The sequence below is a fragment of the Sminthopsis crassicaudata genome, chromosome 1 (genome assembly GCF_048593235.1).
Source record: "Sminthopsis crassicaudata isolate SCR6 chromosome 1, ASM4859323v1, whole genome shotgun sequence".
NCBI lineage: Eukaryota > Metazoa > Chordata > Mammalia > Dasyuromorphia > Dasyuridae > Sminthopsis > Sminthopsis crassicaudata.
The window spans coordinates 35,067,702-35,086,254 of NC_133617.1; the positions used below are offsets into that span (position 1 = coordinate 35,067,702).

At 45.8% G+C, this 18,553-nt stretch overlaps 1 protein-coding gene across 3 annotated transcripts in view; it reads left to right on the forward strand.

The window, feature by feature from the left end:
* RFLNA (refilin A) overlaps positions 1 to 16,239 on the forward strand; it is a 30,352-nt gene extending 14,113 nt beyond the window's left edge. For all 3 annotated transcript variants that reach the window (XM_074299330.1, XM_074299338.1, XM_074299322.1), the window contains exons 3-4: positions 11,276 to 11,385; positions 15,640 to 16,239. In XM_074299330.1, the coding sequence (XP_074155431.1) occupies positions 11,276 to 11,385; positions 15,640 to 15,961 (432 nt within the window). In that variant the 3' untranslated portion in view covers positions 15,962 to 16,239. The remainder of the gene's footprint in view (positions 1 to 11,275; positions 11,386 to 15,639) is intronic.
* Positions 16,240 to 18,553: the final 2,314 nt, after the last annotated feature.

The window sequence follows — 18,553 nt, forward strand, 5'->3', positions numbered from 1 at the left end:
CCCGAGGGGGTGAGGTCCTGCCTCCTGGTCTGGGGGCTGGGTCCATGGGGCCCGCCTCGGCCAGACTGCCTGACTTCAGGAGAAGGAAATGGGATAAACGTGCAAGTCTTTACGGACAGCTCAGGAGCGCTGGCCGGGCTGCTGGGAGCAGATGGAGCCGCCCCTTCTTCAGGCCAGATTCTCATCGGATCCCCTGAGCCTGACAGTGACCCACTCTGGACCTCAGTTTCCTTCTCTGATGTGTGAGGGGGGGTTGGCTGTAGTTCTAGGAGGCTTTGGCCCTTCCAGTAATTACGCCTGTGTTATGGGGGAGGATCTCAGGAGGCACCCTCAAGGCATGTCAGGAAATGGAGGTCCAGGGAAGCCTCAAGGTCACCCAAGGAAAAAGTAGCAGGGGAGAGATTCAATCTCAGGCCTTTCCCCTGCAGGGTCCCTGTCTCTTTCTGCCTCGTCGCCTGGGTCTGGTTCATTCTGGGCGTGAGCCTCGGGATAAACCGACCAGTCTGATTTGCTCCGGGCATCGGACCTGGATTATTATTAATCATTAATGACAGCGACAGTTAAGCTAATCATGTTATATAATAATCATCGTATGTTGTAATTATTGCCTGGAATGATCATATTTTATATTTTATTCTATGAATTATACAATTAATATATTAATAATTAAACAATTTTGATATAGCAATACTATGTTGTTATTATTACATGATTATTCTAGTGTAATAATCATGCAATAATAATAGAACTTACATTGGGGCAGACGGGTAGAGTGCCAGGCCTGGAGTTAGAGAGAGACTCATCTTCCGAATCCACATGCAGCCCCGGGCACTTCCCAGCTGTGTTAACCCTGCCTGCCTCAGTTTCTTCATCTGTCAAATGAGCTGGAGAAGGGCCTGGCCAACCACTCCAGTATCTTTGCCAACAAAACCCAAACGAGGCCATGGAAGGTCAAACAAAATCAGAGACTGCGCTACGCAATATTAATTAGCTCCTTGAGGCTTACAAAGCTCTTTACAGATATTATCTCATTTGAGTTTTCTTAAAACCCTGGCAAGTAGGTATGATTGTTTTACAGATGAGGAAACTGAGGCAGCAGAGATGAAGCGACTTGCCCAGGATCATAGACACCTCGTCAGTGCCTGAGTCAGGATTTGAATTTGGGTCTCTCTGACTCTGGATCTATAACTATTTTGCCCCCTGAGTCACCTGGCTCGTGAGTTATTCTCTCTCCGATTTAGGGGCAGTAACATTATTTCCAAAGAGATCGAGCTGCTCTTCTCGGCTTTCCGCGGCCACAGGGGTGGGGCAGCAGCAGAAATGGTCACGTTATTATTTACTCGGTCAGTCACATCTGATTCCTTGTGACTCCTTTTGGGGTTTCCGTGGCAGAGATACTGGGGTAGTTTGCCTTTTCCCTCTCTGGCTCATTTGACAGATAAGGAAACTGAGGCAAGCATGGTTATGTGACTTGTCCAGGCTCACCCAGCTAGTAAGTGTCTGAGGCCGGATTTGATGTTGTCTTGTCAGAGATACTGAAATGGTTGGCCATTTCCTTCTCCAGCTCATTTGACAGATGAGGAAACTGAGGCACACAGGGTGAAGTGACTTGCCCAGGGTCACCCCGCTAGTGTCTGAGGCTGGATTTGAACTCAGAGCCTCCTGTCTCCAGAGCCAGTGCTTTATCCACTGACCACCTAGCTGCTGCAGGAACTTGGCGATTTTGATTTTTTGATTCCTGGATTTGGATGTAGTTGGTCTCCTTTGTAATTCTGTACATTTTATTTTCGGCATTTAAAATCATGATTCTGAGTGAGGGTGAAGGCGGCACTGGATGGCCCGAAGCGTCCAGGATACAGAACAGGCTGAGATCCCCCGGACTCTTCGGGCCGGCTGTATGACCTTAGACACATCAGAAAACCTCTGTGAGCCTCTGCTTCTTAATTGGTAACACGAGGAGCCTTTTAGGGCCAATTCTGAATCCTAAACTGCTAGGCCTCTGGGGCCGGCTCTTGCCTGGATCTCTGAAGCTGCCCGGCCAACCCCCTCCCTTGCCCGCACCCCCCGGTACATGCTTCACTAAGCCCACGGATTTAGCAGAAATGTGGCCCGGAGTCTCCAAAGTGGCCGTTCCACCGTGGCTGGAAAGTTGCATTTTTGGTGCCAAACTGTGCACTCCCTTGGCTGTGACAGCCGCTTTCCTTGCCCGGCGTCTGAGCTGGCGGGAGCCCGGGGCTGGTAGGGCCATTTTGACGTTCAAATAACCAGGAACTTAGAACCTGGGGCTGGAGTCTCCCCGGGCGTCCCCCGGGAAGTCATGGTTGCCATATGTCCTGCCGGAAGGGGGGCCAGGGAGAGGTCCGCAGCCTGCCCGTCTTCCCTTAGCATGAGTTCAAGTGCTCGGTGACTTCCGGAGCCGTCTGCCCACCCTGACCTTTGTCCGAATTTTCTTCCATCCATTAACTTCTAGCATCTCCTCCTGAGATTACAGATGATGTGTGGGCAGGGCGTTGCAAAAGCTTAAAGTGCCATACGAGTAACCTAACACATAACCTAGCTAATGATGTAATTAATAATTACTAATTTAAATAATTAGATACAATGATGTAAAATAATATATAAAAAAAATCATAAATCTACAACAAATAACACATAATTAATTATAAATAGAAACAATGAGTTAATAAATAAGTATAATTAATTTAGAATAACTATATATAAATATGTAATATTAATGATAAATAATAATAAATAATAGGTTAATTATAAATGTAAGTGATTAATTACTGATTATAATTTATTTACAATAATTATATATAAATATATAATGTTGGTGATGATAAATAACATAATTAATTATAAATATAAACAATTAGTTAATAAGAGTCATTTATAATAGCTATAAATGAACAATATATAATATTGGTGATAATAAGTGATAAATAATATATACTTATAAATATAAGCAGTTAATAATTATAATTAATTTAAAATAATTCTAAATAAATAATATGTGCTATTAATTATGATGATATGTGAATAAACATCGTTAATAATGAGTTGTCAGATTTGTAGCACTATTTTTACTATTATGATATTCTGTTCAGTCATTTCAGTCACGCCTAACTCTTGTGACCCCATTTGGGATTTTCTTGGCGAGGATACTGGAGTAATTCGCCATTTCCTTCTCCAGTCAAACGGGGTAAAGTGACTTTCCCAGGGTCACACAGTTGGCAAGTGTCTGAGTCAGATTTGAACTCAGGAATAGTTTTCCAGAATCCAGGCTCTGCGCTCTGTCCGCCGCGCCACCTAGTGGCCTTGCGGGGCACAGAACGGGCACTTTGGCCCATGGTCATCCTGGACAAAGGAAGGCTTGGGGGTGGGATAGCTCCCTTCTGAAGGTCTGAGCGTCCGGGAGGCTTCCCTTGTTCTGCTTGGCCCAGGGGACAGCACAAACTTAGGTGCCGGGGGGGAGGGGAGCTGTTCCAAGGTGGAAGCATGGGAGGGGCTTCCTCTCATGGGGGTCTTTGGGCAGGGGGTAGAATTAATTCTCATTTAGGGAAAGGTGTCCTGGGTGCTTCTAGGTACTTCCTAGCTCTGACATTTGGGGATATTGGGGGATAAGCTGCTGTTGACCCCCCCACTTTCAGTGGCTCCAGGGGCCGGGAGAGGGCAGGGTGGCGGCCCCCTGCGGGCTGCCTCTGGGAGAGGGCTGGCTGTTTGAGGGGAGCACCACTAACGGTCCTCTGGGGCTTTGACCAAATAAAACAGACTCCTCCGACGTTTGCTCTGGGAAGGCTTTGCCCAAGCAGCCCATTTTTCGGATGACGAGACTGTAGCCCAGAGAGAACTGACTTGCCCAGAGTCACGCCGATAATTCATGGCAATGGAACCCGAGAAAGCGCCTGGGTTTGGGTGCTCTGGTTAATTCACCGAGCGTGCCCCAGGTGCGGGCGCCGCTCTGGGCCCCAATAGCAGTGACGCCCGTGCTCAAGAAGCCGACTTTCCCTGGGGAGGACGGCAGGCCCCCAATCCCAGAGACACAAAGTGAATTCAGGAGAGAATAGCTGGGCGGGAAGGGAAGGGGGGGCAGGGAGCCCTGCACGGGGCACGGGCCCACCTCTTGGGCAGCAGGTGCGCTGTCCCCGGGCACACTGACCGGCCGTGGCTGAGGATGGGAAGGTTAGCGGGAGCCAGACTCTGGAGCGCTTGCAGTGCCAGGCTGAAGGTCGTCATCGATATCGATGGCTCAGCCCCACACAGAGCCTCCTCTTTATTTGGGGAGACTGGCAGGGCACCTGGAGGGAGAGAAGCCGTTCCCCAGCCCCATGGCTGACTTACCCTCGCTAATCCGGGGGTCCCGAAGCTAGTGAATGTCAGAGAGAGTGCTGGACCCCCTCGTTCTACTCCATGGACGAGCCTTTATTAAGCACTTCCTTCCTATACACGCCAAGCAGGGGTGTTAGGAGTCTGGGACACAGACAAAGGGGAAGCAGAACAGAGAGAACTCGGCCATCTCCCTCCTCCCTGAAATCGGGGAGTATCCGGTGTCACCCATCAGTGAGTGAGACTTCAGGGGGACGAGGAGGAGGGTCCTCAGGAAGAACTGGAGAAAGGGGGGCTTATAACTCCCCACTGAGCTGTCCTCTCAGTCTCCAGCTCTGAAGAGCCTCTTTTTTAGGGAGAAAATGAACCCTATGTAGAGCAGGAAGGCCCACAGTCCCTCCCCCACCCGAGGCCTTCCTGAGAGGCCTATTACCTGCAGAGAAGATTCGAACTCGCATCTTGTAGCTCCAGTTCTTTTCCTTGGTACCCCACTGCCTCAAAAGTATCGGAAATGGGTGTTTTCCAGAGCGGCCGAAGCTCTGACTCATGTCACCCGGGTTCTGTGCGCCTCCTCGGGCTGTTACGGGGCAGTGTGGCTCAGCGGGCGGGGCCGGGTGCTCAGTTTGGCGGCCCGGGTGCAGATATGGCCAAGAACCCTCGCACGGTCCCGGGCCTCTCTGTGCCTCTGGTGGTGGGGTGAGATGGCATGGTGTGTGTCGGGGTTAAGGAAATGTGACTGCTTACAGACTGGATTATTGTTGTAGGGGAGAAAGGGAGGGGGGGTACCTGTGGCTTTGGGGAAGGAAAGGAAGAAGTAAGCACTTATCAAGCACCTACTATGTGCCAGACACTGTGCTGAGGGTATGAAGGGGGGGAGGCCCTGCCCCCGGGAACTTATGGTCTGGGACAAACAGCTCTATACTAAAACAAGAAACAGGCTTTGTGGAAGTAATGAATGGAGGGGTCAGGCCGGCCTTAAGGGGGCTGGAAAAGGCTTCTTGTGGAAGGGGGGATTTTAGCTAGGATTTGAAGGAAGCCCACGATCACAGACCCAGACCCACACAGACCGTGGCCGTCACCGACTTCATTTTACAGATGAAGAAACTGAGGCACGATGAAGCTAAGAGGTCTGCCCAAGTCTGGGGCCACCCTGGAACTCAGGTCATATGACCCCAATCCATCCTCCTTTCCCCTGAAGCCGCCCCTCCGGCAGGAATGAGATGGGAATCCATGCCTTAGGGATGCTACCCAGACCCACAGTGAATGGTGATTATAATGTGCATATATATGTGTCTGTATAATGTATCTCTATATAAATATATGTATATTTATATATAATTAATATATAATATGAAATAATTAATATAATATAACATAATAAATATGACATAATACAATCTGAGCATCCCCAGAATGACTGTAGCTCAGCCGCGGGGAATTATTTTCCAGGGCTTTTCCCGCAATCTCTCCTCAAAGATCGACTTTTCCAGTTTGCGCTGGCACTCATTCTCAGGGTTGCAGGTCAGCCCTGAGGGGCGTGGGAGTCCAGCCCCATTCCGAGATGCTCGGCGCCAGCTTGGCCACCAGGGAGGGAGCCGTGGGCTCCAGCCACTCCAGAAATCCACTGAGTCATGGGGGGCTGGGGGACGTGGAGCCATTTGTCCACAAGGATGAAAATCCAGCCCTCACACTAGGGAAGCCTTTATTCCCAAAGGGACGGTCTGGGCCAGAGAGAGCATTTTTATTCCCTTCTGTCCATCTGACAGGGGGCAGGGCGGGGGGGGGGGGGCAAAAGGGTGAGCAGTTTTCCTGGGTAATGATGGGCTGGGGCTGAGGGGGTTCTGCCTCAGGCCTTCCCCTTCCTGGCCCTGAAAAATGGGGGGAAGTCTGAGGGCGGAGGCTGGACCTGGGTGGAGGGACTCATTTCTGGACCACGTAGAGAGATTCTTCCATCCAAGCTGATTTCCTCCTCACCTCCATCTTTCATTCCCTTCCCCCAGTTCCCTTCAAAGGTCTGCACACAGCTGGGGTGGTACCTTCTAAGTAAGAAGGAGAACAGACCACCTAGAGACGGCGGGTCTTCCTTGGAGGACTTTGATAGTGGTCGGCATGTTCTAGTGTGGCCCTTGTCAGCTCTGAATGCTCCATTTCTACTTTCCTGATCCCCCTTTGCCTAGCACACAGTAGGTCTTCCTGAAACATAGTAAATGTTTGTTGACCGACTTCCTAACTCCCACCTCAAGTTATCCTGTATCGGTCTGGCCCAGTGACCAGTACACAGTAAGCACTTATTAAATGCTGTCTAGGATTATCCTGTATCGCTCTAGCAGACTTTAAGGCCTTTGAGGTCAGGTATCAGATTTTGCTCTTGGCTCCGTAGCCATGGCACTCAGCACACAGTAGGACTTCATAATTTGTTGGGTTGGATTGATCCCCTGGCCTCCCTTAAGGACAAACAAATTCTAGGGAAAGAGTTCTGGGGTCGGCCAGATCGCTTACTTGCCAAAGTTATAGCCCAGAGACTTCTTGCACCTTAAGGCAGGAAAGAATAAAAAAAATGGAGCTACAGGGACTGAGTTCTAATTCTGATTCTGGACCCTCAGTTTCCTCATCTATAAAAAAGTGATTGAACTGGATAGCCTCTGGGTCTAGAACTGGGTCTAGAACTCTAATACGGAGTGAGATAAACAGCTGGGAGCTCAGTCTGTTCCACGCTTCAGGCGAAGAGGCTGGTTCATCTTTGTGGGCAGGTCCAAGGCTGAGATCATGAAGGGCCCCCCAGGCCAGCTGGTTAATGGACTTTGAGTTCAGAAGTGCCATGGCCTGGCTTCCCTGCAGCAGGAACTCAGGCCAGCGAGAGCTTTTCTGGTGACATCCAGCACTTAGCACATAGTAAGTGCAATATAAAAATGTATAGCGGAGCAGCAGCTATGGGGGTACAGTGGATAGAGCACCAGCCCTGAAGTCAGGAGGATCTGAGTTGAAATCTTGTCTCAAAACTTAACACTTCCTAGTTGTGTGACCCTGGGCAAGTCACTTAACCCTGATTGCCTCAGCAAAAAAAAAAAAAAAAAAAAAAAAAAAAAAAAGTATTATAGAGAGGATTTTGGGAAGATAGCACAGTGGATGGTAAATTTTGAGCTCTCCTGATTTCCCCCACAAATAGAACAAATTTATGCCTGAAGAAAAACCAAAAAGACTTGGGGCAGAACAGGGGTCCTCCTGATGCAATCAGACAAGATCTGAAGAAAGACCCCACCTGTCTGAAGTGCAAACACCTCCACTAGCTCCTCAGAAACATCAAGTGGGGACCCCTGGGGCTAGCCAGGTGTGTCTGGAGCCTCAGCAGAAACCATGGAGACTCACCTCACAAACTGTTTTTCCAGTGGGAGTTTGAGTCTGGGAAGACAGAGGGAACATGGGCCCAGCTGTGCTGCTGAGAGACGGCCCTGGGCCAGAAGGAACCAGCACGTGGTATGTGCAGGAGCAGTGGGACGGGGCACTGATGGCTGTGGGCACTTGCAGAAGGGGGAGCTCCTGGTCAGAGGGGAGAGCTAAAGGGAAGCCAGAGGCACCTCACTTGGCGATTAGAGGTGCTTACACTAATACCTCTTATTTTTAAAAAATGAACCGAAGAAATAACCCATGATTGAAACATATTATTGGAACAGGGAAGACCGGGATTCATCTTCAGAGGAGGACACTTGAGTAAACAAAGCTTCTACCCCAAAGAGTAACATGAAATGACTCCCTGTGCAGAGAGAATGTGTAGAAGAACTCTAAAATGAATTCAAAAATCAAATCAGAGACACTGAGGAAAAACTAAAGAAAAAAATTAAAACCTCCAAGAAAAACAAGAAAAAAATTAACCAATTAGAAAAGGAGGTACAAACTCACTTCCAGTTGATCAATGATGGACAGAAACAACTACACCCAGAGAAGGAACACTGGGAAGTGAATGTAAACTGTTAGAACTACTGTCTATCTACCCAAGTTACGTATACCTTCGGAAACTAATACTTAATGTGCAACAAGAAAATGGTATCTATACACATATATTGTATCTAGGTTATATTGTAACATATGAAAAATATATGGAATTGCCTGTCATCAAGGGGAGGGAGTAGAGGGAGGGAGAGGATAATTTGGAAAAATGAATACAAAGGATAATATTATAAAAAAAATTACTCATGCATATATAATGTCAAAAAATTATAAATAAAATTTAAAAAAGGAAAAGGAGGTACAGAGTCTCAAAGATGAAAATAAAACAAAATTAGAATCTGGCAAGGGGAAGCCAGTGAAGCTACGAGAGACAATAAATAACAAAACATTATAAAGAATGAGAAAATAGGACAGAATGTGAAACATCTCATAAGAAAAATGACAGATCTGGAGAACAGATCAAGAAGAAAAAATAGAAGAACAATTGGACTGGCAGAAAGTTGTGACCAGAAAGAGAACCTTGACACAATAATGCAGGAAATAATCCTAGAAAATTGTCCTGATGTGATAGAACATGAGGGGAAAGTAGAAATAGAAAAAATCCACCAATCATCATCTCAAAGAGATCCTCTGTGGAAAACATGAGGGAATATTATTGCCAAATTTTGAAATTCCCAGATTAAAGAGAAAATTTTGCAAGAAACAAGAAAAAAGCAATTCAAATATGCTGGAGCTACAGTTAGAATTGAGCAAGACTTAGCAGTAGCTACAATAAAAAACTGCAGGTCTGAGAAAAATATCTACAGACAAGCAAAAGAAGTAGGCCTGTGGCCAAAAATATCATATTTAGCAAAACTATTTATAATTTTGAATGAGAAGAAATGGATATTCAATGACCTTGCAGATTTTCAAGACTTGCTATCATCTAAATTCTAACTTAATAGAAAATTTAAATTTAATTAAAATTTAGTTAAAATTAAAATTTATGAACCAATATCAAACAACAATTTTAAGGAACTCAACATGGACAAGCTGTTTAAATATGGACAATTGTTTCTTTGGTTTTTTTGTTTGTTTGTTTTTAACATGGGAAATGTATACTTTAAGATTTACATCAACAATAGGGTAAATTCAGATACCAACATTTGGGATAAAAATTCATTATTTGGAAAAAACTGTTTGGAAAAGTGGAAATTAGTATGGCAGAAATTAGATATGGATCCACACTTAACACCATATACCAAGATAAGATCAAAATGGGTCCATGATTTAGGCATAAAGAATGAAATCATAAATTGGAGGAACATGGGATGGTTTACCTCTCAGACCTGTGGAGGAGGAAGGAATTTGTGACAAAAGGAGAACTAGAGATCATTATTGATCACAAAATAGGAGATTTTGATTACATCAAATTAAAAAGCTTTTGTACAAACAAAACTAATTAAAACAAGATTAGAAGGGAAGTAACAAATTGGGAAAATATTTTTTACAGTTAAAGGTTCTGATAAAGGTCTCATTTCCAAAATATATAGAGAACAGACTCTAATTTATAAGAAACCAAGCCATTCTCCAATTGATCAATGGTCAAAGGATATGAACAGACAATTTTCAGATAATTAAATTGAAACTATTTCCACTCACATGAAAGAGTGTTCCAAATCACTATTGATCATAGAAATGCAAATTAAGACAACTCTGAGATACCACTACACACCTGTCAGATTGGCTAAGATGACAGAAACTAATAATGATGAATATTGGAGGGGATGTGGGAAAACTGGGACACTGATGCATTGTTGGTGGAGTTGTGAAAGAATCCGGCCATTCTGGAGAGCAATTTGGAATTATGCCCAAAAAGTTATCAAAATGTGCATACCCTTTGACCCAGCCATACTACTACTGGGCTTATATCCCAAGGAAATACTGAGGAGCGGAAAGGGACCTGTATGTGCCAAAATGTTTGTGGCAGCTCTTTTCGTAGTGGCTAGAAACTGGAAAATGAATGGATGTCCATCAATCGGAGAATGGTTGAATAAATTATGGTATATGAAGGTTATGGAATATTATTGTTCTGTAAGAAATGACCAGCAGGAGGAATACAGAGAGACTTGGAGAGACTTACATCAACTGATGCTGAGTGAAATGAGCAGAACCAGAAGATCACTGTACACTGCAACAACAATACTGTATGAGGATATATTCTGATGGAAGTGGAAATCTTCAACATAAAGAAGATCCAACTCACTTCCAGCGGATCAATGATGGACAGAAACAGCTATACCCAGAGAAGGAACACTGGGAAGTGAATGTAAACTGTTAGCACTACTGTCTTTCTATCCAGCATACTTATACATGCAACAAGAAAATTGGATTTACACACATATATTGTATCCAGGTTATACTGTAACACATATAAAATGTATATAAAATAAAGTAAACAAAATAAAGAACGGTTTACAAGGAAATAAAGAAAACAGACCTCAGGAATATAATTTCTTCTACTAATATAATATGTATATATTCTTAAATTGATATTTATTATATATTTTGAACCCTTCCTGATATTCTTTTGGGCATCTGATAATGTTCTCTTTTGTTTTGTTTCATTTTGTTTTGTATTTCTTTTCTGGTTTTCTTTTTGCTTATTCTGTTTTTTTTTTTAAATAAAATAAATTTGGGTGAAAAATGTAAAAATTTAAATAGAGGTACTAGATCTTAGCAAAAACAAACAAGTAAACATTAAAAATGTTATCTATTTTTATTATCCAGCACTTAGCACAACCCCTGGCACACAGTAGGTGCTATATAAAAATTTTATTATTACCCAGCACTGTGCACCTACTATATAGCACCTACTGTGTGCCAGGGGTGGTTTGTTTTTGCTAAAACAGTCCTCCCTCTGACTCCTGAGCTCCTGCCTCATCTAGAGTTTCCTGCTCCTCTGGAAGTGGTGCTGGGGTCTGCCGCGTAACTAACTGTGAATTTGCTCTTTTCCCCACTGCAGGCTCCTCACCTCCTCCAGGATTCTTCCGTGCTGGAGATGAGACCCAGATTGCACCCAGTGTTTTTTGGGGAAAGCATTGAAGTAAATCCTGAGCCTGTGCAGGAAATTCGGTATGTGTGGCAGTGGCTTGTGCCTTGGGCCCTGGGGAGAGGCTTGTGAGGGGGATGGGATATGACAGAAATAATCAGTGAGCATCTATTAAATGCCAGTTGTATACCAGCCTTAGACTGGATCCTGGACATGCAAATAGACCCTTCCCTCAAAGAAATGATATTCTATCAGAGGAGACAATATGTCCATATAAAATTTAAAAATAAGTAATAGGTATTAGGGGAGTAAAATATAATAAGCTTAGAAGAATAGGCTGGAGTCAGCTTATAAAGGTATTTAAACATCAAATGAATTTATATTTGATTTTATGGGTACTAGTTTGCTGCTGAAAGTTACTGAGCGGTAGGCCATGATTTGGGCAGATTTGTGCTTTAGGAAAATGACAGCAATGTGAAAGATGTATAGGAGAAGGGCGCGATTCATGGCAGAAAAACCAATTAGAAAACAATTGTCATAATCGGAACAAAAATAATTTGGCCTGGGCTTGGAGTTAGGAAAATGTAGGTTTGCAGTTTGCCTGAATTAGGATGGAGAAAAGAGAGAAAGGAAGATATTCTAGTGACACCATATTATGCTATATACCAGGGATGCAGAGATTAAATAAAAAGAATCCTTAGTCCCTGGAGCTAGAGATGGGGAGGTGCAGAAGTAACTAGAATACAAAATATGATGTATAAATAATATAAAGAAATGTATAGAGAAATAGTAACTATAATATATAACCATATATTATAACTAGAATATAAATATTATATATAAATAATATAGAGAAATAACTATAAGTATAATATAACTATAATGTAAATATGTATAAATATGAAATATATATAGATATAAATATAATATTAAACTCATATTAAAGATGCAGAGGAGAAATGTAATGTGATAGGACATTGAGGAGATTGTACAGGGATGGGAGGAGCGTGGAGCTTTGAAGGACAGGAAGAATATCAACAGGCAAAGATACTGGGGGAGTGGAAAAAGACATTTCAGACATGGATGCCATATGCAGAAAGGCAGAACGGGAGAAAGAAGTGGAGTTTTCTGTTTGGTGTAAAGTGGTATATTGTGGAATCTTGCTAGAAGGGTAAACTGGAGCAAAGTTGTAAAAGACACTGAAGGCCAAGCTAACAAGTTAGTGTTTTGTTTTGTTTTGTTTTTCCAATGGGCAATGGGGAGCCATGGATGGGCTCTGAGTGATCAGAACTATTTCTTAGGAAAGTGACTCCGGTAGTTCTGAGAAGAATGGATTTGAGGAGAAACTGCAGAAAGGGAGCCCAATTAGAAGAATATTCTACTAGTCTAGGCAAAAGGTGATGAGGGCTTCAACTAGAGTGTCAGTACTGAATATCAAAAGAAAAAGACAGGTTCTGGAGGTTCCAGAATCCTAGATTTAGAATTGCTCATCTCATTCTGCAGAAAAAGGAGGAAAAACCCTTAGAATAAAGATACTGTTTGTCGTTGGTTCCCCGGGTGATGGCGATGCTGAGATTCAAACCCAGAACTCACCCCGCGTGACATTTCTTGAATACCAATGTGCAATTCAAGTCCTGTTTCTTTGTGAATTCAGTTAATTGAATGATTGATTAAATTATGTATAGTAGGAAAGCATCTACTGAGTCACCGTTCAGTACAGTCTTACTCTGGTACTGATAAAGAGAAACATGCATATAGTAATTTTACATATATGTGTATTTATGTCTAACAGCCACCCCTAGGGTAGAGGAGAAAAAAAAAGGGGAAAAAAGAAATTATATTTAGAGGGAATAGCAAGTTATAAATGTAGATTTGCAGTTTCATGTGCAAACATCTTTTTATTGTACTATATTATGAAAATGCTTGTTTTGTTCCATGAATTGAAAATAAAATAAATTTTTACAAAAAGAAAAAGGGGAGGGAGAAAGAGGGCAAAATCCACTCTGGGTAAAATTGTTAAGTAAAGTAGATGTAGACTAGTATCTCTTTCCTCTTATTATTTATCTATTTTTTTGGTGAGGCAAAGTTAAGTGACTTGGCCAGGGCCACACAGCTACTAAGTATCAAGTGTCTGAAGTCATATTTGACCTCAGGTCCTCCTGACTCCAGGATCAGTGCTCTATCCCCTCTAGCGCCCCCTTGTTGCCCTTCTCTTAGTATTTATTCACTGACCTCTATACACCATTTCTGCTAATGCAGGTATCATTCCTCAGAAGTTAGAAATGAACTAATTACTCTCTTCTTTTCAACTGTATCACACAATAATACATGAAGAAATTATTTAAACAGGAGCTCACTTCATCATAGCACTACGGCCACAAAGCGCCACTCCAGTGCTGCTGATTTTGAGGAATAACTAGTATTAGCAAACTTCTTTGTAACATGTTCTCACTTAACATGGGGGTGAAGAGGAGCTCTCAAGTGCAGACAACAAAGCCAAGGGAGAGGAGAGTATTGAGGAGTATCAGGTGATTGTCCAGCACGGCAGCTTTGGCAGAATGGGGACTTAGACCAGTATCTTCTACTGTAGACCACAAAAGGTTCCCAATGGGAATAGAGAATAGAGAGGGTGGGAGGGACGGAAGGAGGGAAAGAGGGAGGGAGACAGAGACAGAGAGAGACAGAGACAGAGACAGAGACAGAGAGAGAGAAAGAGACAGAGAGAGAGACAGAGAGAGAGAGACAGAGACAGAGACAGAGAGAGAGAGAAAGAGACAGAGAGAGAGACAGAGACAGAGAGACAGAGACAGAGACAGACAAAGGCAGACAGAGAGACAGAGAGAGAGAGAGAGAGAGAGAGAGAGAGAGAGAGAGAGAGAGAGAGAGAGAGAGAGAAAGAGACAGAGAGAGAGACAGAGAGAGAGACAGACAGAGGCAGACAGAGAGACAGAGAGACAGAGAGAGAGAGAGAGAGAGAGAGAGACAGAGAGACAGAGAGAGACAGAGAGACAGAGAGACAGAGAGACAGAGAGAGACAAAGACAGAGACAGAGACAGAGACAGACAGAGAGACAGAGACAGAGATAGAGAGAGAGAGAGAGAGAGACAGAGACAGACAGAGACAGAGACAGAGACAGACAGAGGCAGAGACAGACAGACAGAGACAGAGAGAGAGAGAGAGAGAGAGAGAGACAGAGACAGAGACAGAGACAGACAGAGACAGAGACAGAGACAGACAGAGGCAGACAGAGAGACAGAGAGAGAGAGACAGAGAGAGAAAAAAAAAGATAATAAAAGGTAGTTATCTTTCATAACAGTGGCTAGGGGGAAGATTTTAAAGTAAGGGATAGAGTAAAACCAGGTAAGGAAGGAAAGAAAAAAAGAGGGAGGGACTAAGAATAAAAGTCCATGGCTGAAATAATCATGGAGGTTATGCTTACCTAGGAGGGGAACAAGGTTTTTTCCTTTTATGCTTTAATGTGGCTAAGATTTCATCCTTGTGGTTATTCCCTCTGCTAAAGCAGACCCCACCCAATTCTTGCCTTCCCATCCTGAGGCTTTTTGTATCCTTCCTGCTGTCTCCCTCCAGACCTTTTTTTTAATCTTCCTTCCAAAATATAAAACAAACCCGGGATAGCCTCTGACATTACCTCTCAGAGAAAGGGGATTTCCCTGGCAAACTTTTAATGTCGGCTCTCTCCTAGAAATGTCTCTGCTCCCCCTTTCCTCATCCATGGACAACCGCTTGGGTGCTTGGAAGCTCCTGATGGAGGCCCAGATAACCGTGTTGATCCATTAGACACTTCATAGCCCATCACGAGGGCCTGCTGGAAATGGGAGGAGGTCCTTAAATCCTCTGGGCCCGGACAGGCTAAAGGCAGGAGGAGGGGCACTGGTGGGGATGATTTTTGGCCAGTAGAGCTCGGGCTCTGGTGGTGTTCCATGGCACCTGGTGAGTGGTGGACCCAGATCTCAATGACAGGCTCAGCACCTTGGAGGCTATCCGGGATAACAATACCTGAACAAAAAACCCTTTTCCAGCCCCAATCCAACCCAACAGACCCTTTGTGAAGGCCAGGTACACAGTAAGTGCTTACTAAATGCTTCTTGGACTCCACAAACACATAAAACCCAAAAGCCTTTCCTTTGAAGGGATGGTGTGGTGGAGTAAGGCTGCCGAGAAGGCCTCAGTTCGGAGCGTCTCTGGGACCCTGCCAGGCTCTGTCTGCTTGTAGCTGCCTCCCGACCTGGGCTCGCTCTGCGGGCAGGGACGCTGTTCTTTGCCGATCTCACGCACTGTCCTCCTTTTTTTCCATCCTCCTGTTCTGTCCTCCTCAGCTGCAACTCCGAGATAAAATACGACTCTGAAAAGCACTACCGGGACGACATCTTCTACATCCCCGTGCCCACCGTCACCTCGTACAGCGAGACCATCATCGCCAGCCCCAGCTGCACGTGGCGCAGCTACAAGACGCAGCTGACCTTCGAGCCTCGCCAGAGGGCCCTGCGCTTCCAGAGCACCACCATCATCTTCCCCAAGCACCCCAGAAACACTTACCGCACCACGCTGCACTACAGCCTGGGCTGCCCCAAGCGCTGGTTCGCGTCTAGCGTCCAGCTGGAACTGTGCGACGACCCGCCCTGTCCGGAGGAGCTCTAACTGGGCTCCCGCTCGGAACCTTGGGGGGTGGGAGTGGGGGATAGAGAAAAGGGGGCTGGAGACAAGCGTGGCCAGGAGCCTGGAGGGGATGCTGAGGGGAGGCCGGCGGGGCGCCAGTGGTGGGGGGCCGTCCTGGAAGGGGCAGGCTCGTGGGGACAGGACAAGCAGGACCTTATGGAGAAGCTGCCCCTGTCCTCTGCATGCTGCGCTTGCCAGTATTGATCTCGTTTTCCTAGTGGAAGATTAAATAAATATATCTATTTTATTAGCATTTTAAATGGAGTCCAGACACTTGGTTTGGCAGACACGGGCGTGGGTTTGAGATGGGGTCCAACAGCACGAGAGACAGGGAGGAGTGCTGATTTATTTCTTATTGGGGGGGGGGGGCAGGAGTTTCTGTCCTCCCTGAGGTAGGTAAGATGTGCTCCCTGAAAAGAGGTAAGCAGGCCTTTAGTGTGCTTCACCTGCCCTGCTTTAGGCCAGTGTTTTCTCAGCCATGAGAATTGAGCAAGAATCGATCCAAACGCAGCGTGAGCTACTGTGAGATTTTCATTGAGTGTGGAGGTTGGTGGGCAGGCCTAGTGACAGACTGTCTAAAAAATGTTTTATTTTCTTCTGGTTATACATGTGTTAGCTTTTTCTTCATGAATCATGTCGGGAGACAAAATCAGAACAAAGGGAAAAACTATGAGAGAAAAAAACAGGACCCTAGCACGTATTGATTTCCACTCAATATCTAGGCAATGGATTGTCTGAGGACCACGGTCTAATAGAAAAGGTGGCTGCTGTGGGGCCTGGATTCGAATCCCAGTCCCAGCTCTGTCACTGTGTGTGATCTTAAATAAGTGGCTTTTGGGGGCTCACTTGCTCATGTGTAAGGTGACGAGGTTGAGTTAAATGCTCTGATTCTCACTTTCCAAACCAAAAATTGGATGTGCCCAGGACAGGTGTGGATTTGGGGCCGCCCGACCAGAGAGATAATTGGACCCGGGAGAACTTGTGGGATGCGAGTCCTGGGGGCAGCTTTGGCAAATGCCTTTTCCTACTGGCACAAGATGGATCATCAAAGGCAATGGGAAGGGGCAACGAGAGCCAAGAGACCAGGGAGACTGATGTCATGGAAGCCCGTTGGGGGGGAGACGTTGGGCAGTGGTGTCCCAAAGCTGCTCAGAGGTCAGGGAGGTTGACGGCCGGGCAAGGACCCCTGGGTGTAGCACTTGAGGACTCACCCATAACCTTGGAAAGAGCAGCTTGAACATCACAAAAGATAAACAAAATTAAACAGATTGGCTGTAGAAGGAGGAGCCAAGGGGAGGCAGGGTCAGCAGCAAAGGGAAGTCCCTGGAAAGGGAGAAAGGGCAGGTAACCTCCAGGAAGGGTGGCCAATTGAAAGGGGAAACCCTCCTGCAAAAGGTGGGATTTTAGCTGGGACTTGTGGGGGGGCGGAGATGGGCAGGGAGGGAGTTCCCAGCACGGGTCTACCAGAGGCAATGCCCGGAGTCAGGAGATGGAGGGTCCAGGGGGAGGTCAATGTCCGTGGGCCAGGAAGGGCCGATAAGAGGTAATAAAACTGTAACCTGAGTTTTCTCAGTGAGGATTCCAGGCCATGCACTGGGGCTTCAGGGAACTAGAGTTTGCCAAAGGGAAAAATGTAGCTGCTGTGAGAAGTGGGATTGTTTTACAGAAACTGAGGCAGACGTGTGGCCTGCCGAAAGTCACGCAGCCAGTTAGTGTATGAGGCGGAATTTGAACCCAGGATTTACCACTGACTCCAAAATCCAGCATCCCCCTCCCTGAGCCAGGCCACCTTTCCAGAAATTAAGGAGCCCAGAAGGCCCAGCTGAAGCCCGTCTGGGGAGAAGTAGATCAGAACCGGGAGGGACCTCGGGGCCACCTGGGGGAACTCATTGTGGGGGGGACAGACCTGGGCCTGCGCCGACACTGCAGCAGCCAGCAGTGCCCAATTTCCCGGGGGTCTCCCTGGTCCGGAGAAACCTCCTTCCCTGAGGTGATGTGAGCGCGGATCCCTGCCCCGGTGAATATTTGTGTGGGGAGGGGGGGCAGAGACACAGAGACAGAGACAGAGAGAGAGTGCAGAGGAAAAGGGCAGGGGGCTTGGGGACACCTTGTCTGTGTGCTCTTGACAAAGTATGAAGATTGCAGCCCCTCCCCCACGTGGTCCCTGTTGTCCACCAAAGGCTGAGCTGACACTGACCACACAGGATTTGATCACAGAGTGATATGAAAACAGAATGTGGAGACTGTACATTTGCTTAAAAAAATAAAAATAAAAAAATAAGCCTGATCCAACCGTGTTCTCCGGGGGTAACCTGTGCTGCTGACCTCTGACCCCAGAGGTCACCGATTCCGAACTGGAGCCAAGGAAGAATCCCAGCATCTCTGACCAGGGACATGGAGCCAAGGGTTAAGCCGGGTCCCCCCTTTGTGCACGTGAAGGGGTCGGCCTTGTTCCCGTCCTGAAGACATTTTTTGATCAGACATTTTCAAAACTGAACTCACTTCATCCCCCACCTAACTCCCCCATCAGACTGCCCTGTTACCCCGCCCTGTGCCCCGGCCCGCCAGGGAGCA